General features: G+C 46.3%; 1 protein-coding gene across 4 annotated transcripts in view; it reads right to left on the reverse strand.

The window, feature by feature from the left end:
- The window catches only part of ZFYVE26 (zinc finger FYVE-type containing 26), a 449,330-nt gene that overhangs the window by 209,170 nt on the left and 216,967 nt on the right, over positions 1 to 23,193 (reverse strand). For all 4 annotated transcript variants that reach the window (XM_069208874.1, XM_069208871.1, XM_069208872.1 and 1 more), the window contains exon 25: positions 14,405 to 14,654. In XM_069208874.1, coding sequence (XP_069064975.1) covers positions 14,405 to 14,654 — 250 coding nt within the window. The remainder of the gene's footprint in view (positions 1 to 14,404; positions 14,655 to 23,193) is intronic.

Genomic DNA, 23,193 nt, shown 5'->3' on the forward strand with positions numbered 1-23,193 from the left:
CTCGGAGTATTACAAGTTGTTTTTCTTCGAAGAAGTCTTTTTGGTCACGGGACCGAAGGACTCCTCCCTCCTCGGCTCCATTGCGCATGGGCGTCGACTCCATCTTAGATTGTTTTCCCCGCAGAGGGTGAGGATGGAGTCGTTTGGTATAAATAGTGCCCATGCAATGGAGTGAATATGTATGTACGTTAAGAGTTTCTAATAATTATTTACAAATGTTCAGATGTTTAAGATTTATGATCTACTTCTAAACGGCTACAGGCTTCCCGGGGAGGTGGGAGGGTACATGTGAATCTGCAGCGACTAATGCCACGAACAGATGTACACTGGGTAAGTGACATTTTCAGTTCGATGGCATATGTTGCTGCAGATACACATGTTTGGCATAGACTATAAAGCAGTTACCTCCCCTAAAAGCGGTGGTTTAGCCTGTAGGAGTTGAAGTAGTTTGGAATAATGTTCTTAGTACAGCTTGGCCCACTGTAGCTTGTTGTGCATTTAGTACGTCTACACAGTAGTGTTTAGTAAACGTATGAGGCGTAGACCAGGTTGCAGCCTTACATATTTCGCTCATAGGAATGTTTCCTAGAAAGGCCATTGTAGCACCTTTCTTTCTGGTTGAGTGTGCCTTTGGTGTAATAGGCAATTCTCTTTTGGCTTTAAGATAGCATGTTTGAATGCATCTGACTATCCATCTAGCAATGCCTTGTTTAGAGATTGGATTTCCTATGTGTGGTTTTTGAAAAGCTATGAACAGTTGTTTTGTTTTCCTGATTAGCTTTGTTCTGTCAATGTAATACATTAGTGCTCTTTTGATGTCTAATGTATGTAGTGCCCTTTCAGCCACAGAATTTGGTTGTGGGAAGAACACTGGCAATTCTACTGTTTGATTTAAATGGAATGGTGAGATTACTTTTGGCAGAAATTTTGGATTTGTTCTTAGAACTATTTTATTGTTGTGTATTTGAATAAATGGTTCTTGTATGGTAAATGCCTGTATTTCACTTACTCTTCTGAGGGATGTGATTGCAATGAGAAATGCGACCTTCCAGGTTAGATATTGCATTTCACAGGAATGCATGGGTTCGAAAGGTGGACCCATGAGTCTTGTTAAGACGATGTTAAGATTCCATGAAGGAACTGGTGGTGTTCTTGGTGGTATAATTCTTTTTAGCCCTTCCATGAATGCTTTAATAACTGGTATTCTAAATAGAGACGATGAATGAGTAGTTTGTAGGTAAGCAGATATTGCGAGGTGTATTTTTATAGATGAAAAAGCGAGATTTGCTTTTTGAAAATGTAGTAAGTATCCTACTATGTCTTTAGTAGAGGCATGTAATGGTTGTATTTGATTGGCATGGCAGTAGTAAACAAATCTTTTCCACTTAGATGCATAGCAGTGTCTAGTGGAAGGTTTTCTAGCTTGTTTTATGACCTCCATGCATTCTTGTGTGAGGTCTAAGTGTCCGAATTCTAGGATTTCAGGAGCCAAATTGCCAGATTCAATGATGCTGGGTTTGGATGCCTGATCTGTTGTTTGTGTTGTGTTAACAGATCTGGCCTGTTGGGTAGTTTGACATGCGGTACTAGTGAAAGGTCTAGTAGAGTTGTATACCAAGGTTGTCTTGCCCATGTGGGTGCTATCAGTATGAGTTTGAGTTGGTTTTGACTCAACTTGTTTACTAGATATGGAAGGAGAGGGAGAGGGGGAAAAGCGTACGCAAATATCCCTGACCAACTCATCCATAGAGCATTGCCTTGTGATTCGCGGTGTGGGTACCTGGATGCGAAGTTTTGGCATTTTGAGTTTTCTTTTGTTGCGAACAAATCTATCTGGGGTGTTCCCCAAATTTGAAAGTACTTGTTCAGAACTTGGGGGTGAATTTCCCATTCGTGGACTTGTTGGTGGTCTCGCGAAAGGTTGTCTGCTAGTTGGTTTTGTATTCCTGGAATAAATTGTGCTATTAGGCGAATGTTGTTGTGAATCGCCCACTGCCAAATTTTTTGTGTTAGGAGGCACAATTGTGTTGAGTGTGTTCCTCCTTGTTTGTTTAAATAATACATTGTTGTCATGTTGTCTGTTTTGACAAGAATGTATTTGTGTGTTATTATGGGTTGGAAGGCTTTTAACGCTAGAAATACTGCTAACAGTTCTAGGTAATTGATATGAAATTTTGTTTCGTGTATATCCCATTGTCCTTGAATGCTGTGGTGATTGAGGTGTGCTCCCCACCCTGTCATGGAAGCATCTGTTGTTATAACGTATTGAGGCACTGGGTCCTGAAATGTCCGCCCTTTGTTTAAATTTTTGCTGTTCCACCATAGAAGCGAGAGGTATGTTTGGCGGTCTACCAACACCAGATTTTGAAGTTGACCCTGTGCCTGTGACCATTGTGATGCTAGACACTGTTGTAAGGGTCGCATGTGTAGTCTTGCGTTTGGGACAATGGCTATGCATGATGACATCATGCCTAGAAGTTTTAGCACAAATTTTGCTTGTATCTTTTGGTTTGGAAACATAGCACTTATTACCTTGTGGAATGCCTGCACTCTTTGTGGACTTGGAGTGGCAATTCCTTTTGATGTGTTGATGGTTGCTCCTAGATATTGTTGTGTTTGACACGGTTCTAGGTGTGATTTTGTATAGTTGATGGAAAACCCCAGTTTGTGAAGGGTTTGTATGACAAATGTGGTGTCGTTTGCGCATTTTTTTACTGTGTTGGTCTTGATTAGCCAATCGTCTAGGTAAGGGAACACATGTATCTGTTGTCTCCTGATGTGTGCTGCTACTACTGCTAGACATTTTGTGAACACTCTTGGTGCAGTTGTTATTCCGAATGGCAACACCTTGAATTGGTAATGTATTCCTTTGAATACGAACCGTAGGTACTTTCTGTGAGAAGGGTGTATTGGTATATGAAAGTACGCATCCTTTAGGTCTAATGTGGTCATGTAATCTTGCTGTTTGAGCAGTGGAATGATGTCTTGTAGTGTGACCATGTGAAAATGGTCCGATATGATGTAGGTATTTAGTGTCCTGAGATCTAATATTGGTCTTAATGTTTTGTCTTTTTTTGGAATTAGAAAGTACAGGGAGTAAACTCCTGTGTTTTTTTGTTGTACTGGTACTAACTCTATTGCATCCTTTTGCAGTAGTGCTTGAACTTCTAGTCCTAAAAGTTCTAAATGTTGTGGTGACATTTTGCGTGTTTTGGGGGGGATGTTTGGTGGGAAGTTGTGGAATTCTATGCAATAGCCATGTTGGATTATTGCTAATACCCAATTGTCTGTTGTAATCTGTTGCCAAGATTGGTAGAATTGGCTTAGTCTTCCCCCCACTGGTGTTGAGTGAAGGGGTTGCGTGACTTGAAAGTCACTGTTTAGGTGGAGGTGTTTTTGGAGTCTGGAATCTTCCCCTACTCCTTGGGAATTGACCCCCCCGATATCCCCTGAAACCTCCCCTTTGGAAGGAACCCTGATATGGTGTGGTTCTTGTTTGTTGGCTGGTGGTGTCTGTGGGTTGGCCACGAAACCCCCCTCTAAATGGAGTTTTTCTGAAAGAGCCTCTGCTCTGCGGGGAGTAGAGTGCGCCCATGGCCTTGGCCGTGTCTGTGTCCTTTTTAAGTTTTTCAATGGCTGTATCCACTTCAGAGCCAAAAAGTTGTTTCTCGTTGAAGGGCATATTAAGGACAGCCTGCTGGATTTCAGGTTTGAAGCCTGAAGTGCGTAGCCAAGCGTGTCTCCTGACAGCAGTGTTGACTGTTCTTGCTGCAGTATCGGCTGCGTCTAGTGAAGAGCGGATTTGATTGTTTGAGATCGTTTGTCCCTCTTCCACTATTTGCTGCGCCCTTTTTTGGTATTCCTGGGGAAGATGGTCTACGAGAAGTTGCATCTCGTCCCAGTGTGCGCGGTCATATCTGGCCAGCAGCGCTTGTGAATTTGCGATGCGCCACTGGTTGGCTGCCTGTGATGCTACTCTTTTCCCTGCCGCATCAAATTTTCGGCTTTCTTTGTCCGGAGGTGGGGCGTCGCCAGATGTATGTGAATTTGCTCTCTTGCGAGCTGCCCCTACTACCACGGAGTCAGGTGGTAACTGCGAAGTAATAAACACTGGGTCTGTGGGTGGTGGTTTGTATTTCTTATCCACCTTTGGGGTGATGGCTCTTGATTTTACGGGCTCTTCAAAAATTTGTTTTGCGTGCCGTAACATCCCTGGTAGCATTGGGAGACATTGATATTGGCTGTGTGTAGCCGAGAGGGTGTTAAATAAAAAATCATCCTCTATAGGATCGGAATGCAGTTGGACATTGTGGAATTCTGCTGCCCTAGCCACCAGTTGCGAGTATGATGTACTGTCCTCTGGCGGTGACGGCTTTGTGGGGTATGACTCGGGATCATTGTCCGGCACTGGGGTGTCATACAGGTCCCAAGCGTCTTGATCCTGATCGTCATGACTTATGGTAGTTTGCGCTGGTGAGTGCATTTGTGGCGGTGTTTGTGCCGGTGATGCCTGTGGTGGAGAGGGCGGAGGCGTGACTTTTTTAACCACTTTGGCTTGTGGTTGTGCGTCATCCTTTGGAAGTCCGATCCTTCTTTTCCTCATGATTGGGGGAAGGGTTGATATCTTCCCTGTGTCGTGCTGGATGTACAGTCTCTTTTGTGTGTAGTCCGATTCTACACTTTGGAGCTCTTGTCCAAATCTGTGCATTTGGCCACTTATTCCTTGTTCCTCTGAGTAGGATGAAGGTGTGGTATTTTTCGGCGCCGAGAGAGAATCTTTTTTCGGTTTCGGCACCGACAGAATTTTTGTTCCTTTCGGCATGGATTCTCGGTGCCGATGTTTTTCGGTGCCGGTATCTTGTTTTTGTCTCTCGGAGCCGCTTTCTCGGCTCCGAGGTTGCTCCATGGCGGTCCCTCGACCGGAGTCGGGTGTTTTCGCTATGGGCGTGCCCTTTTTCGGCGCCTTCGACGGGTCGCCTGTTTTATGGGTCGAGCCATGGCCTGTTGGCAGTGGCGTCCCCTGGGCTTTCGGTTTGTCGATGGATTTACTTTTCGACGTCTTACTCACAGTTTGTTGCTGTTGTTCGACGTCGGAGTCTCCGGATTCTGATTCCGGAACCGAGAATGTTTCCTCTTCCTCGTCGAAACGTTGTTTTGTCGACGTGGACGCCATTTGTTGACGCCTGGCTCTTCGGTCCCGGAGTGTTTTTCTGGACCGGAAGGCTCGATAGGCTTCACAGGTATCCTCCTTGTGCTCGGGGGACAAGCACAAGTTACAGACCAAGTGCTGATCTGTATAAGGATACTTACTGTGACATTTTGGGCAGAAACGAAACGGGGTCCCTTCCATCGGCTTCGATGTCGCACGCGGTCGGGCCGACCAGGCCCCGATGGGGGATCGAAACTACCCCAAAGTCTTCCGATGATCGGTGTCGATGTACCTAACTATCCCGATACCGAACGGAACAATACCGACGCTTTCTTCCGAGATTCTGACTAACTTTCCGAACCGAAACACGGAGCGAAAAGGAATACGTCCGAACCCGACAGCGGAAAAAAACAATCTAAGATGGAGTCGACGCCCATGCGCAATGGAGCCGAGGAGGGAGGAGTCCTTCGGTCCCGTGACCAAAAAGACTTCTTCGAAGAAAAACAACTTGTAATACTCCGAGCCCAACACCAGGCAGCGGACTGTGCCAAACATGTGTATCTGCAGCAACATATGCCATCGAACATACCATTACAGTGGCCAAGATAGTGGATGGGTAGGACACACTATGCTGCTTCCCTGCCACTGCAGGAAGGCTTCACAGCTGTGTCTGGGACCCAGAAAGGGGTCATGGCAACTGGGTTCTGCCAGAGACCGTGCTGAAATTAACTTAGGAAGAGGGTCTCCTGATTACCTTCAGACCGGCCTTCAAAGCGGATGAGGCCTCTGGCCACTCTCCACAGAATGGCAGTGGACACGCAGTGAAAACATGCAGGCTGGCCACAGTCACACAAAGATCAGTCCAGAGGAGGACTGAGGCTGGTGCTACCAAGGACTCCTCAGGCAGCTTGGGAGCCATGGGTGAGGATTTGGGGGGGAATGGGATCACCGCACACAGAAGGCGAGCAGCGTTCTATTGTAATCTATGCCTGCTCTATGATACAAGTGCAGTAGTGCAATAATGCAAACAGCAGCCTGGGCCCACTTCAATCACATGTGAACACTGTTGGGGGGGGGGGGAGAGGGGGTCGTGCATTGTTCACTGACTCAATAGGGTAATGTGGAAGAGGCAAACAGCAGCCCCACCCTGTAAGCGGGGCCCCCCCAGCAGCATAAACAGACATAGAAGGTGAACAGGGGGGGACTGGTTGGTGGCAAAGAAGTCCTCCCACAGCCCCGAGAGCTGCTGAGGTCTAGGAGGTGCAACTGAAGCCAGCACTGGCTCAGGTGCAATCCCTACCCCCCACCCCAAAGGACCTGCTAAGCAATGTAAGGCTGCCAGAACAAGACAGGTAGATGGTACACCTGCTCTGACCAGTTCAGACTCACAGAAAAGCGCATCAACGCCTCGTCAGGGCTAGTAAGCGCTATATAAATACCATTACAGTGGCCAAGATAGTGGATAGGTAGGACACACTACGCTGCTTCTCTGCCACTGCAGGAAGGCTTCACAGCTGTGTCTGGGACCCAGAAAGGGGTCATGGCAACTGGGTCCTGCCAGAGACCGTGCTGAAATTGACTTAGGAAGAGGGTCTCCTGATTACCTGCAGACAGGCCTTCAAAGCGGATGAGGCCTCTAGCCACTCTCCACAGAATGGCGGTGGACACGCAGTGAAAACATGCAGGCTGGCCACAGTCACACAAGGATCAGTCCAGAGGAGGACTTAGGCTGGTGTTACCAAGGACTCCTCAGGCAGCTTGGGAGCCATGGGTGAGGATTTGGGGGGGAATGGGATCACCGCACACAGAAGGCGAGCATGATACAAGTACAGTAGTGCAATAATGCAAACAGCAGCCTGGGCCACTTCAATCACATGTGAACACTGTTGGGGGGGGGAAGGGGTCGTGCATTGTTCACTGACTCGATAGGGTAATGTGGGAGAGGCAAACAGCAGCCCCACCCTGTATGCGGGCCCCCAGCAGCATAAACAGACATAGAAGGTGAACAGGGGGGGGACTGGTTGGTGGCAAAGAAGTCCTCCCACAGCCCTGAGAGCTGCTGAGGTCTAGGAGGTGCAACTGAAGCCAGCACTGGCTCAGGTGCAATCCCTACCCCCCACCCCAAAGGACCTGCTAAGCAATGTAAGGCTGCCAGAACAAGACAGGTAGATGGTACACCTGCTCTGACCAGTTCAGACTTGAGGCAAGGCGACTGTTAGTACCGTTGGTCCCTCCTGCCCCACAGAGGTGGCGGACGCAACCATTCTCTACCCTGGATCCACAATAGGGCTTCTTTGCCCCATGCCTGGCGATGCAGACCGGCCAGCCATCCACTGCTGTTGATGACGGAGCTAGTTCCACCAGCGAAGGTGGTGTGAGGTTCTGGGACTCCCTGATGGACCACACAGATGAATAACCTAGCAGGACTCAGGAGCTCAGAGGTTGTGAGAGGGCCCCTGTGAGCACCACCATTGCAGCAGATACCATCCAAAGACCGGCAATGGCAACAGCTAGTGGGAAGAGAGAGAGAGAGAGAGAGAGATCGCTCAAGGACATGCTCAAACAGTCCACTGAAGCCCTGACAGAAGAGTGCACAGTCAGAGACAAGGCCTGGAGGCAGACGGGCAAGAAAAGGAAAGGCCAGTCACAAGGTCCTTCATGGAGGTGCTCTTTGCATCCTCATGCGAGGACATCCAGGCAGCGAAAAGAGAGCCAGCACATGACCTGGCAGAGGTGGGTGACAGAGTGTATGCTCTCGAAGATCATGAGGCTAGCTGAGGTGAGGAGATTGAATATTTACTGCTGTAAGTTCTTTGATGGCGTGACAAGCATATTGCCTTGCAAGCCCATGCCAAAGACCACGAAAACCATTCCTGGAGGAGCCACATTTGCATTTTTGGGTTCTGGTTAAAGCAGAGGGCACAGACATCGGGGCCTATGTAAAGAGTCTTTTCCTCCAGACCCTGTACTCACAAACAAAAACGGAGGTGCAGCTGGACAAAGTTAATACGGTCAGCTCTCCGCAGATAGAGGGTGGACGTCCATCTGACATCCTCACCCGTGTCCATGACTTTCAAATAAAAGAGACCATATTGCGAAAGGCAAGACACGCTCACCCAATACAGTTCAGAGACCATAAGCTGGTGCTGTACCAGGACCTCACAGCACAAAGACTTCAGAAACACCAGGACATCTGGCCCGTGACAACCTTTCTCAGGAACAAGAGGATTGCCTACGATTGGGGCCATCTGTTCTACCACATCCTCCCTATTGGAGGCCTGCCTCCTTCTAAATATCCCTGAGAAGGAGGAGGAGAATTCACATTATAGCCCCCGAAGGCATAGGGAGAAATGGCACAATTGTTGGAACAAGGTCCAGACTTTCCCCAAAGGACTTCATTCAGAGCAAGCAACCATAGCCTTGGAAAGACATGTGGTACTTGGTACTCTTGTTGGTGACTGGGAGAGACCAGAGTTGACCTGAGACCCTTCTGGACCTGTGGTTAACATGATCTTCCTACTGTGGTAGGGTGGTGCTATCTGGTTCCTGTGGCATGGGTGGCGGGAAGGAGGGTGGCCACACCTTGCAGCAACAGAGGTGGCTTTTGGGGACCTCCACCTGAGAACACTCTGGACTTATTTGGTTAACACTGGTGACATGGTATATTCTGTGGTTATGGGTTTCTTTAATTCATGGTTGGGCTATTAGTTGGGAGGGTACTCAGTCTTTTTTTCTTCACCAAAAGTATTCCTCTTGTGACCAGACCTCTCCCCTTATGTAGGCCTTTGCTGGCCATACATAACTCCCTTAGCCCTACCACAACTTCCCTCACAATGATTTGATATGAAGAACATGCTGGAGGCGATATTTGCTTATTTCAGTTAACACACTTAACATCTGGTGTCATAGACTAAAATCACACTTCTTGCGAAAATACTTCTCCTCTAACACTACCAAGACTGGCTGAGTGGTAGTTCTTGTTTCCTGCTCCTTTAAGGGCACAGTGGGGTGTAAACTTGCCAAAATAAGGAGCAACTGTTACCCTACCAGGTATACTTAGAGGATATGAGCTTTACCCTGACCTCCATATATGCCCCTAATGACAACCAAGAATGATTTTTAAAAAGAGCCATAGCCGAGGTGATGGCATTTCCGGATCAGGCAGTGCTGCTTGGAGAAGACCTTAACCTTTTGTTGACTAACGATGTTGACAGGCCTGAGCAGCGTTATGGCCAAGCTGGGGAACTATCACAGGAGGGAGAAAGCTGGTTGCAAGAGATGGGTCTACGTGATCTGTGGAGGGTTACACACCTGCACACTAGAGACTACACCTTTCTACTTTTTCACACATAAAATCTACACTTGTCTTGACAACGTCCTGGGAACAAGCAGCTTCCAAACTCAGACAGAAGAAGTCAAGAATGAACCCAGGACTCTGTCCGATCCTGCCCTGTGCCCCCTCACCCTTCAAGTGCACCCGTCACGGCAGGTGCCTCGCCCATGGTGGCTGAGAGAAGGTTTACTCAACTGGCCAGACACAATCAGTTGATATAAGCAAAGGATTGAAGACATTTTAGCCATAAATAACACAGCTGTGTGTATGGGGCGTGGGGGGGGAAGGGGGGGGAGGGCAAGGGGAGATGAAGGGGAACAAATGCGGCAGGCTATTGGCCATCAAGCTACTGCTAAAAGACAGGCTGAGTGTGGGTACCGTCCTTCATCGGGAAGGTTGTGAAGCCACAAAGGACAGGCCAACTGCTGTTGTTGTCTTTTACGAATACTACTTTACACAGTGCAGGAGTTGCCCTCTGATGGTCCCAAAGTATTACCCAAGGTACAGGCAAACCCTGGTTGACCCCCTCCCCAGACAGTTCGACTCTTTAGATCAACCTATCTGCATAGACAAAAGGGTGACGCTCATTCCGAAGCAGAAACGTTTTAAATCACCAGGCGCAGATGACTTCCCTGCCCTTTTTATAAAATGTTCTGCTATGCACTTGCTCCCATTCTCACAAGCCTCTTTAATTCCCTAGTTAACATGTGCACATTGCCACCCTCCATGCCCAAGGCATCCATCACCGTTATACCTAAATCTGGGAAAGATAAGAGGGACTGTGGTTCTTATTGACCCATCTCACTTATAAATATGGATGGTAAACTACTCACCAGCATTTTAGTAGGGCAATTAGAGCCCTATATGCCAGGCCTGATGGACCCAGATCAGACAGGCATCATTCGCCAGTGTGGGCATAACACCAAACGGATTCTCCACCTAGTAGACAAAGCTAAGTGCTTGCAGACAGAAATCTTGCTATTGACCATCAATGCTGCAAAAGCATTTGATCAGGTGCACTGGCCCTACTTGGCAGGGACACGTCATCATTTTGGCAGTAGGAAGAGGTTTTGTGCACCGGCTCTTATGACTATGGGACACTGTGTGCAACTGTGCGTGTCAATGGCCGGGCTTCAGCCCACTTCCCATTAGTAGCGGTACGCAGCAGGGATGCCCATTGTCTATTCTGTTATTCGCTCTCTATATGGTGCCAATGGCATAGATAGTGTGTGATAACCTGTGCGTTACTGAGGTGCGATTTGGAAGCTGGGGGAAAAGCATACCATTAGTCTCTATGCTTAAGATGGGACAGTCACCCTCACAGACTCGCTGCAGGCCCTACCAGCCTTCCTGAGGCAGCTGGAGAGGTTTAGAGAGGTAGCTGGCTTCGAGTGAATCTTCAAAAGTCAGAGGCTCTTAACCGCTTGGTTACGCCCTCCATGCAGACACAACTGTCAGACCAACACCGTTTCAGTGGGTGACCTCATCAGTGCCCTACCTTGGTGTTCACATAGCCTCTATGGTGAAAGACAGGCTGTGGCCATCCAATACCAAAATGTATTTTGGTCGGTGGACCTTGCTCACTGGAAGCACTAGCGGCTCTCGTGGCTCAGTGCTGAACATGACCATACTCCATATCGCTCTATTTTTATTCCAGGCTCTTCCTCTATAAACCCCAGTGGCAGTGCTCCAATCTCTGCAGGGGGGAAAGCAACTGCTTTGTCTGGGAGGGAAGGAAACCCAGTGAGCCTATGACCAGACATACCACCTGGTCCATCAGTGGGCTTTGGGGGTTCCTAGCTTTTTACATTATGACCAGGTGGCACAATTCTGCTTCCTAGTGAAATAGAATCGTAAAGAGTTTAAAAAACACTGGGCTTTAATGGGCATTGTGATAGCAGGAGACCATCTCTGGAAGATCCCCTTGTTTTTTTACAATGGCAGTAGAGAGCCTGGGCACTGTATTTATTCCCTGTCACCAGAGCCACCCTTGGGTTACAGGACCAAGTAGCCATTGGGAAAGCATTGACCTTATTCCCATCTCCTCTAACCCCTACTTTGGACAACATAGAGTTTTCCCCAGGGCTGCATTCTACTGCCATCATGGCTTCAATCAATCAGTCAATCAGGGAATTTGTAAAGCGCACTACTCACCCGCGAGGGTCTCAAGGCATTGAGGGGCTTGGCAGGCAGCAGGCTGGTCCAGACCTTTGGAAAGGGGCACAATGCCCACTCACGCTATTTGAAAAGTGCGTGTTGACTGCAGCTTTCAGTGGCAGAGGACAGAAACCTGTGTGAGCCTGATCGATGGGTATTGTAGGTACTTTTATGCAGCATTGTCTGCATCACCTTTGAGGGGCCACAGGACCCCGATCTGAGGTGATTAAAGGGGTGGTACACAGCCTGTTCTGTGAAACTGACACTAAAACCGGACCTGGTGACAGATATACCGTCTGCCGAAATCTAAATCCCATAGGAAATAGGGATTTTGATTTCGGCGGACGGGACAGCAGTCACAGCTGTGACAGAGTAACCTGTCCACCAATATCTAAAGCAGGCCCGTACATTTTTTTAAAATGACAGATTGGCCCACAAGTACTAGCACTGTAATGGTTTTTTTATGCAGATGTGCACGTCGTGCACAGAGAAAATGAGGCCACTCACAGTGAGGTAAGCTGACCAAGTTCTGTGGTGGGCATAAACAGCGTCTGAATGACCACTTAACTGACCAATAGTGAAGGCTGCTTGCTCAAAGCTATTATACATATGTTTGTTAATACACAATATATATATATATATATATATTGTGTATTAATTAAAAACAAAAATACAATAGTCTGTATGTCTCCAAGGAAAGACTTAAAAACAAAGGACCTGATTCACAAAGTCATGGGGGAGTCCCTGCACTAGGGGCGGAGTCTCCTCAATTAAAATTCTGCTTTATGAGAATTCTCATTGCGGAGATCCTACCCAGAGTGTGAAGACTTCCCCACGACTGGGGGGTCTCTGCCACGAGTGCGGAGGCCCTTTGTGGATCAGGCCCAGAGAATCCACATATGCTTGCCTACAACCATGGTACATCTCGTGTAGCAGTGGTAACAACACCTCAGACATGCACACATGCAGAATTGATTCAGCTTCACTCAGACACACAAGATGTGTAAAGGATGGCAACAGGAGAAGGTCTGCAAGCATCTCACACAAACAGACAGATGAAGACAGAAACAGTACATGCTTCTCCTTTACAAAAAAGGAGGGATAGCAGTGCAGCATTTTTTCACACACAAAAACACATCACAGGTACAAAAAACATGCACCAACATTGTAAACGTCCACCACACAGATACCTTATCGCAGAGACAGCAGCAGCACAGGTTTCACTCACACATAGAACAGCTGCAGCACATGAAGCAACCTTGCAGGAGTTCACCACACAGAACCCTTACTGCAGAGACAGCAGCAGCACAGGCTTCTCTCACACACAGAACAGGTGCAGCACATGAAGCAACCTTGGAGGGGCCGGGGGACAGAGACGGAAGGGAGGGCAAGCTGGGAACGTAACTTACTGCCGTCTCCTGCCGCCTCGCGCTCCTCTTTCCTCCATGTGGTGTCCCAGCATTCACTGGGACACCAGCACAGGCTCTCCAGCAATCCAGGCACTGCTTTCAAGCCAAACATGGCATGAACTCAGCCCCAGGATTGGTCTGAGCGGCAGTCACTGCCACTCAGACACAAGCCTGGTGTCAAATGGCCGGCCAAACACAATTGCGCACTTAGTGCACTCTCTGCTCATCCCCACTCCCCCCTCCCACCTCCCATGGCCCAACCCTGCCCCTCCCTGTACTGCTGGCTGAGCCAGCAGATGAAAAATGAAACGATAGTAGAGTAATTGTTTCATTTTTCACCTCCTGACACTTGGCCAGGGGTGTGATGCTCCTTCGCCATTCCGAAGGAGCCACCTGTGCCCTTACAGCAGAGACCCCAGCAGCACAGGCTTCTCTCACACAAAGAACAGGTGCAGCACATGATGCGACCTTACAGGAGTCCACCATGCAGAACACTTACAGCAGAGACAGCAGCAGCACAGGCTTCTCTCACACACAAAACAGGTGCACCAGATGAAGCAACCTTGCAGGAGTCCACCACACAGAACCATTACAGCAGAGACAGCAGCAGCAGAGGCTTCTCTCACACACAGAATAGGCGCAGCAAATGAAGCAACCTTGCAGGAGTCCACCTCACAGAACCCTTACCACAGAGACAGTAGCAGCACAAGCCTCTCTCACACACAGAAAAGGGGCCCCACATGAAGCAGCTGCACACGTTTCCCCAACAAACACAGAAAGGGGACAGCAGCAGTGCAAACATTCCACACACACACACACACACAGCCTCTATAGCACAGTCAACAGCAAAGCAAATTTGGATCACTAACAGAGTTTGAACAGTATAGATTCCTCCCAAGAGAGAGAGAAAAGGTATAGCACATTCAGAAGTAGTACAAGTCTTCATTTCACACACTGGACATGCGCAGCACAAAACATTCTTTTCAGGCATCATACTTCAATTCCTTCACTTTAAAGTGGGAAGGAACCTAGGATGCCTTGCAGAAACAGAGCTAACATGACTCACACAAATAGTAAATGCCATTGCAGCAGCATAGATTCTCACGCTGGCTCTCCTTTATGTAAATGCATTCTAACTTTACCTACAGATGTAAACACAGGTTGATTTATAAGCACTGGTTTGGATAAAACCTTTATGTACTTCTGCATTATACATAGACAATGATACACTAATTAGGGGTACAGAGCAAAGGGGAAGCTCTATGTAACTGTCTGGCCAATGCACCACTTTTGAAAGTGTACCACATAATGAACAATCTGCAACGCATGCCTGTGGGAGTCTGTTCATGTTCCTACCTGGCCTCTTTTCTTCTCTGAAGGAAAAGGGGAAATGCAGCGCTATTTCTGCATATCTTGCTAGCAGGTCGTCTACATCTTCTGTGGTGAAGCCTGCTTCCTGTCCAATCAGGAGCTGGTGCAGAGTCTGCACCGCAGTTGCAGCCCAGTCTACTTTGATGTTCATCAGAAGTTGCTCCAACAGTAGAAGCGGCCGCGAGGTCAGGTGCTCATAGTTTGCACGAGCAAATACAGGAAGAGCCAACAACATCTAAAAAGGAAAAAGTATTGATATATGTTCACTATCACAATTGCAAGCTTGTGATAATCCAACATGTGCTTGAACGCCATGTTATCACCTGAGAGAATCACATTTTTCAGCAAGAAAACATAGGCCATTCAGATCCCATGAAATGCATATACTGAATTTGCAGTATGTATGGAGTGTGTTGCTGAATTCAGTTTTTTATTACATTTTGATTATGTTTTAGCTTTCAACTGTCTATCCACTGTATTTTCACCCCTGCATAACAACACAATCAGAGAGACAGATGATGTCATGTATTCCAGACTACACCCTTCAAATATGAACACATACCATTTGACCAACAATCACCTGCAGCACCCTGAACCCACTCCCCTTAGCCCCTCATGCTCCATTAGTGTCCATGTAAGCTCTGAGAGCCTGAATCTACTGGATAACCAATGTCTTGTCTCCTTCCCCCAGATCCCCAACCAAAACACACTGAATCTTCAACCTTAACACCTCTACACATGAGCTTGAACTAATTCACATCCCCTTTGCCTCAAGCAGACATTGAAAGCTTTCCCACCCCACTGCCAAACTAGCTATTCATGATGGGACTATTTTCAGATGTCTAACCTCCGGCCAAACATTGGTCCCTCAAATCCTTTATATTATTACCTTTTTGTCTTCTCTAAATAGAACGTACTTGAAGGTTTTATCTTTTACAACCTCATTTCACCACAAACTTTGAAGTCCCCAAAAATCCGTTACTGCAAATCACACTGCATTATTCTTGGCTGTGGCTGATTTAATTTCTGTGTGCCAACTTTCATATAATTCCATCATCCTTCACTTGTCCGATTCTTCTCAATTCTTGTTTATTCATCCTCAACAGGGATGACAACCTAGTTAGTATGCACCACAACCACGAAAAAAGAAAATGCCCCATAATTGTGGTCAAAGTGCGTTTCCAAAACAAGAACAGCACAGCCGGTTACACATTGTTAAACAGTGCAAATAGGGTTCGTAACAACAGTCTCATCAGTATATAATGGGCCGTCTGTCCTTATTTTAGATACAAGAGAGCACCAAGCATGTTTTGTCACCTTCACCCACTGCATGGTTGTTAATGAGTTTGATTTTTTAATATATATTTTCTTTTGTTACAAATAAACAACTATTTGGTATATAGGATTGCTGATAATGTATACCGGACCACTGTTCTGAAACACTATGCCTACACCCTTGTTTCCTGTTGACTGTCAGGTTGCCCTGTTACTTAGTCCTTATCTCACAAGCAGAGAAGAAGACAGAGAAGATGACTATCAGGAACGCCATCCAAGTGAGGAATCTGAAATCAGAGTCATGTATTTTATTTGTTTATTTATTTCCAATACACCTATCTCATAGAAATACATGTCCAAAAAACAATTCAATCTTAAAAGCAACAGAATTCAATTTTCTCAATTTCATTAAAACAAACTAACAAAATTCCATCTAAAAATATCTTTTTTGGATTAGCTTTAAAAAAAATAAATGCAAGGGCTATTCCAATTTCACTAGAAAATCCTAACTGAGCTAACATCTCATGAATTTTTGTAAGTGGAAAGCAATCTATCAGATATTGCTTACTCAAAGACGTAAGCTCAACACAAAGTTCAAGTTCACCTGACTTCTTCCTGGCCTCTATGATAGGTAAACCCCACTATGAGGAATCAACAGGTTCAATGACATTCTTCCAGTGAGGACATCTAGGTGTTCCTTCAACTGATTCCTAATGTTCAATGTTGGATTACGTACCTTGTGCACTACAGGGGTGGCATTATAATTTGGTGTGCAAAACCTTTGAATACACCCAAACTATCTTCAATAATGGCTTTGAGTTTGTTTAAAATCCATCAACCAACTGAGTTCACCAAACTAACTACAACTGCTACCAGAGGAAATGGGATGATCTGTTGCAGGTCTAGGCACTATTCCGAGTGCTCCCCGACCCCTCTATGCTAGAACATTGTTACCTCTTTTCAAAATATAATTTTTCATGTGAATGAGCCTGTCTTCATATCATATTTCCACAGAAGTAGCCCATCACATTGATCTCAAACCTCCCAAACGCAACAGTGTGTATGCCATTAGGCAGCATCTTGACAAAACTCCACTGTTTCAAGTATATTGGAGATTATAAAACCCCATGACGTCAACTTTTACATCACTAATTCTTACATCACAGTGCGGATCACTTTTTTTAATTTATTTTTTTAATCTGAAAGTTCTCCAGGTTCTAAAATCTTGATAGAGAGAACCTCCTTTTTCCCTCTTCCGTCGATGTTCTTTCTTTTCATTAGGTTATTGTTCATTCACTGTTAGAAATGGGGTCTCTAGTTGGCAGAGGTATACACCCTTGTCCGAGTAGGGGCAGTAATACTAGTCAGGGTAAGTCACAACACAATCCAAATTATCCTGTGCCTACCCTCTGGTAGTTTAGCACTGAGCAGTCAGGCTTAACTTAGATGGCAATGTGCAAAGTATTTGTGCAATAAATTATACAGTAACACCATACAAACACCAGAAAAATACACCACACAGGTTTAGACAAACAGATAATATTTATCTGAATAGAATAAGGTCAAAACAATAAAGATCCAATAAGCACAAATTAAATTATCACTTTTAAAAGGTTTAAGAGTCTCAATCCTTAGAAATAAACAGTTGTCTCTTTGTTACACACAGTACCTGGTATGTGTCAAAAATAACGATGCACGGAGACTGCGGAGAAGGAGATGCGTGGAACAATGGGGTATTGTGTCGAATTTCCCGACATGGCACAGACGATGTGTTGTTTCTTTCCACACTGCAAGGGGTTTATGCTGTTTTTCGGGCCACAGACTTGGCTCCTCACTGAGATGCGGGGATATTTTGACACCCAGGGACGATGCGTTAAAAATCCTTGGCACGCTGGAAGAAGTCACAGATACTGAGTCGAACTGGTAGGCGATTCGTAAAATTTCCGGTCGCAAGATAGGCGCTGCGTCAAATTTCCAGTCGGGAAGTCAGGCTACATCATTCCGGTCAGCTGTGCAGCGATTTCTTGGTCGCCATGCAGGCTTTGTGTCGATTTCTGCAGGTGTTTCATCAATTTTCGACGCACAAGAAATGTCTTGATGAGGTGAAGTCTTTGTTGGCCCTGACACTTCATAAACAGGAGACGAGCTCAATCCAAGCCCTTGGAGAGCACTTCTGGAGAAGGCAGAGTCCTTCCAGAAGAGTCAGAGTGCAGCATTGCAGCAAGGCAACAGCAGGGCAGCATTCCTTCTCAGCAAAGCAGTCCACATGAGTCCTTTGGGCAGCCAGGCAGCTCCTCTGACAGGGTGCAGTTGTAGGTCCAGAAGTGTCTGCTTTGGTGAGCTCAGAGACCAGGTTATATGTCTTTGAAGTGGGGGAGACTTCAGAGAGTGGTTTTGAATTGCACAAGTTCCCCTTTCACCCAAGTCATGTCTGCCAGGGTCCCTGTGGTTGTTTATCAGTCCTTTTGTGAGAGGGCAGGCCACTGGTCTTTGAAATGTATTAGGCCCTTACCCTTCCAGCCCAGGAAGACCCATTCAGTATAAGGATGAGTGCAGGTGTGACTGTGTGTCCTGTGTTTGTGGTTGTCTGGGTGAAATGCGCATAGAAGCTGTCAACCAGCACAGACCAGATGTTGATTGGAGACAGGCTGTAAGGCACAGATGGTTTTAAGGGCAGAGAAATGCTCACTTTCTAAAACAGACATTACCTTCTCATTTGACAAGCTATATTGAAAGTCCATGATATTGTTTGAACTCTGGCTGAAAACCAGTCAATTATTGTGCAGAACTGTGCCATGAGGAGGATTATAACCCCTTCCTGGATCTGCAGCTGGGATTCAATCTTCTGATCTAGAGGAGTTATATACAGTGTTGTTGTTTATGAGGTGGACATGTTGGAATTGTTGTACATTTTTTTAACTCCCTGAATCCTATTGAGTAATATATTGAATTTGAAGTACGGAGTTCTCTTATTCATTAATTGAAGAATGGGTCATATGTACGCATACTATATCTAAATAATTCCTCTAGGATCATTTTGAGGTGAGACACTTTCTAAAACTGGCATTTCTAAAATAGTAATATAAAATCCAACCTCACCAATAAGCAGGATTTTATATTACCATTCTGGCCATACTAAATATGACCTGGTTACCCCCTTTCAGATCAGAATCTACCATCCAAAAAGTTTATGAAGGCAGTCCTAATGCTAGTCTATGAAAGGAGCAGGCCTCACAGTAGTGGAAAACGAATTTAGGAGTTTTTCACAAATAGAACATATAAAACATATAGGTACATGTCCTGCCTTTTACCTGCATGGGTTATGCTCTATGGGTTACCGAAGGCCTACCTTACGGGTGACTTACATGTAGAAAAAGGGGAGTTGAAGGCGTGGAAAGTATGTTTAAATGCCAAGTCGAAGTGGCAGTGAAACTGCACACACACAAGCCTTGCAATGGCAGGCCTGAGACATGGTTAAGGGGCTACTTATGTTGGTGGCACAATCAGTGCTGCAGGCCCACTAGTAGCATTTAATTTACAGGCCCTGGGCACATGTAGTGCACTCTACTGGGGACTTACAAGTAAATTAAATAGGGCAACTGGGTATGAGCCAATGTTACCATGTTTTTAGGGAGAAAGCACATGCACTTTAGCACTGGTTAGCACTGGTAAAGTGTCCAGAGCTCTCAAGCCAGCAATAATGAGGTCAGAAAAAGAAGAGGAGGAAGGCAAAAAGATTGGGGTGACCCGTCAGAGAGGCAATTTTCCAACATTCACTAATATCACTTTTTGACTGTTCTAACATACTCTAACAAAGTGTCAGACCGTTTTGCATTTCATGCAAGTTTTTTCCAAGACAGGTCATGTATTTGAGTTTGTCAGATGACTCGCTGATCCACCTCTGTAGCAAGTTCCCTTTAAAAGAAAAGACTGCCTTCACATTTTCAGTCTCATTTCATTGTTTGAATTTTCCAAATTGTGAGGAGGCCATTACTGACCCTTACAGTCCACTTTAAATTTCTGGTGTCTCCTCCAGAGTGGGATTCCAGCAACAAAGCAACCTCTCCTATGTGTTGCTTTCACAGCAATTAACCACTAGTTGGTCTCTCAAGCAATTTTCCAGAATCCCATTAAACTTGCATGTTGATGCAAGTATCTTCAGTTCTGCTGAGAAATAATCAATTGGTTCATTTTGTTGCTGGTGGTGGGTGAAGAACATGTGTATCTCCACACGTATGCTTAAATCATCTTTGATAGCAATCTCTCATCTATTGACAGCCTCTGTGAATTAATCCCACGCAAATGGAAAATGGTCAAAGATTCTTTGGCCTTCAGTGTCTCAACAAGTGAGGAAAAAATGTCCTTTTTTCCTTAATAGATCAAACTTGATATTGCAATCATATACTTATCTAAATATCTGTATTACTAATCCCATTTTAATCTAGGTATGCCAGGGTCTGCTAAAAATGAAGTAGATACATTTGCATTCTGCATTTTGTGAGAATAAATTATCACCAAAACTAAAAATATTGATTTTCTTAAAAAACAAAAATCACAAAACTTGGCGCAACAGTTTACAACTAAATAACCAGACTAAAAAGTTGTCAAAATGAAGGAATTCAATATCAGTCTTGTACCACAATGAACTCTATATTATGCTACAATGCTTAGATATCCACAGTATGATTTTCTCCAAATAGTCTCTTCTAGCAGAATATGTTGTGTGGCCAGACACGTTTCTTGTAGAATTACTGAATCGCAGACGAGCAGGGCAAACAATAACAGGAGTCACTGCAGTCCTGAATGACAGTCTTAATTAGCGGTTGTAGTGAACCTGCCACATTGGAAAAAACTGTAGGACTGAAATTAAGAAAGAATTGAAGTTGAAACTGGCTTGTTATACATTACTGAGCCGGAAATCTGGGAAGCAATAAAGAGTATGGCTCACAGCAAAATGCCTCGGATGGATGGCTTTGCAGCTGAATTTTATCATATTTTTGCTTCACACCTGGTCCTGAGGTTCTCGGCAATGTATGCCGATGCTTTGAGTGGGGTTCCTTTCCCGATATGGCCAGGGAGGCTCTAACTGAATCAATCCCCAAACCATTGAGCCACACAATAGACATGTCATCCTATTGCTCTCTATTCATGTTTGTAGTAAAGTGCCCCTTTTTGACATGGTCACCCCCAAGTTTTTACGTGGTATGTGATGCAATTTTGACTGAAAGTGCACTGGGTTCCTGCTATCCAGGTCCCAGAGCCAGATCTCTTTCCTTAAAAACTGTACAGGTGTTCCCCAGCTGGCCAAAGCTTTGGCACCCCTGTAAGTCCCCAGTAAACTGTACCCCAGATACCTATGGTAGGGGTACCAAAGAGGGTCCCCGACTGCTGCAACATGTATTGTGCCACCCTCAGGGCCCCTCACCCAGCTCAAGCAGACTGCCATTGCAAGTTGCGTGTCTTGGTGCAGCTAAATGTACAAAGATGACACTGCATGCAATATATGTAAGTCACCCCTACAGTAGGCCTTCCAGCCCTAAGGCAGGGTGCTTTATATTACATATGTAGGCATATATGCCAGAGCAGTTATGCCCACTGCTATGTCTTCGTCGATTCTTAGACATAGTAAATGATCAGGAAAGCAATTTTAAGTACATGTGCTGGACACTGGTCAATATGAGTTCCCCAGCTACCATGATGGCTTCACTGAAACTAGGAATGTTTGGTATCAAACACATCGTAGTAATAAACCCTCACTGATTCCAGTGATAGATTTATTATTACATGCACCCAGAGGGCACCTTAGAGGTGTCCCCTGAAAAACCTACCAGTTGCTGGTGTACTGGCCAACTAGTTTTACCCAGCCTGCACCAACAGACATGTTTCTGAATCCCAAGGATGAGTGCCTCTGCTCTCAGGAGTTCAGGAACAAAGCCTACTCTGGCAGGGGTGTTAACACACCCCTCCCAAAAGGATGACATGCAAATCTGCATTCCAAAGCTGGGGCTTCAGAGTCCTCCTACCTTGGTATTCAGATTTGGCTTCTCTCAGAGGGGGTGCCAACCCCCCGACCCAGTGCCCATTTGGCACTTAGACAGGTGGGAAGATTAGTAGTCAGCAAGGTGTGTAAACTCCTCAGGTCAGTTCCACCCCTAAGGGGAGCTGCGTGATGTAGACACGAAATTAAAAATTCTGGTGATGGCAGAATTAGGATCTCTGACACAGGGTTATGCTCACTTCCCAAAGAGAGTTGTTATATAGGGACGTAGTGACTCCAGGGGTAAGTAGCGCATTGGCTACTACCTTACACTCACCTAACGTCCCTAAATTCAGTATTTAGTGGAGCCCCTGGCACTCGAAAATCAAATACTGCCGACCTCAAGAAAGACACTCCAGAGAAACAAAAGCAAGAACTGAAGACCAGTGACTGACTCAGGGCCAACCCTACCAGCCTGCCGGCTGTCTTCAACAATTGCAACAAAGACGCTTCGTCCTGCTGCTGCTTGTGCCTCCAAAAGCCCAGGAGGACTGACAATCTTCACCCCAGAACCAGAAACTCCTGTGGAGTTGCAGTGCTGCTTCTCTGCATCTTGCAGGCACCCCAAGAAACACAGACAATACTCCGGACTGCCAAAACCAGACACAGGACAGCACCACTGAACAGGTGCCCCCCTAGTCAAAGTTGAATTGGGCGAACAGTGCCAGCTGGATCCCCAGTACCTCCAGAGATGAAGTCCATTGTGAGTCTCCACACTGCAACCTTCACGCTGATGACTGCAGCCTCTTTGTGCAGCCCCTACCGCGACTGCCTCCAGTGATGGAAACCCACCGGTCTACTGCACTTCTGCACCCAGCCAGCCTGGACGGAGGAGAAGAGGACCAAAGTTGCACCTACGTCCCCGAGCCTCGTGAGACGTGGGCCTACTTGTTGGTTCGGTCAGACTGGACCCCTGGTTCACGCTTGCAGCCTCTTTGTGCAGGCCCCACCCTCTACTGCAACCACCCCGGGTGACAGAAACCAGCCAGTCCATTGCACTTCTGTACCTGGCCTCACCAGACTGTGTCCCTAAGACCTTGAGCATCATAAGAACTGAACCCCCTTGTTGGTTCACCCAGACTAGGGCCCCAGTCCCTACCTGCAGCAACCTGTTTGACATGCTAAGTTGGGCCTAGCTGCAGGAGGTCAAGGCCAGGATGTCCTTAGGTGATGAGTGGGACAAATGGGTCTGTCTTCTAAACTCAGGTGCTCGGGCATGTACAGGAGGGTATATTTCTGAGCCTTTTGGGATTGGCAGGGGCACTCGTCAGGGATGCCCCCTCACCGCCTTGCTGTTTGAGCTAGCAGTCAAGCCCTTTGCCTGTGTGATGCAGTGGGAGGGCCATGGCTAGGAAGTTTCAATGGGGGTGAGGAGAATATTATCTCACTCTATGTGGACAATACTCTTATCTACTTGGGGGATGCCAGTTCCGGAATCATGTGGAGTGCTGCCCTATTAGAC

Source organism: Pleurodeles waltl, chromosome 9, assembly GCF_031143425.1.
Source record: "Pleurodeles waltl isolate 20211129_DDA chromosome 9, aPleWal1.hap1.20221129, whole genome shotgun sequence".
Lineage (NCBI taxonomy): Eukaryota > Metazoa > Chordata > Amphibia > Caudata > Salamandridae > Pleurodeles > Pleurodeles waltl.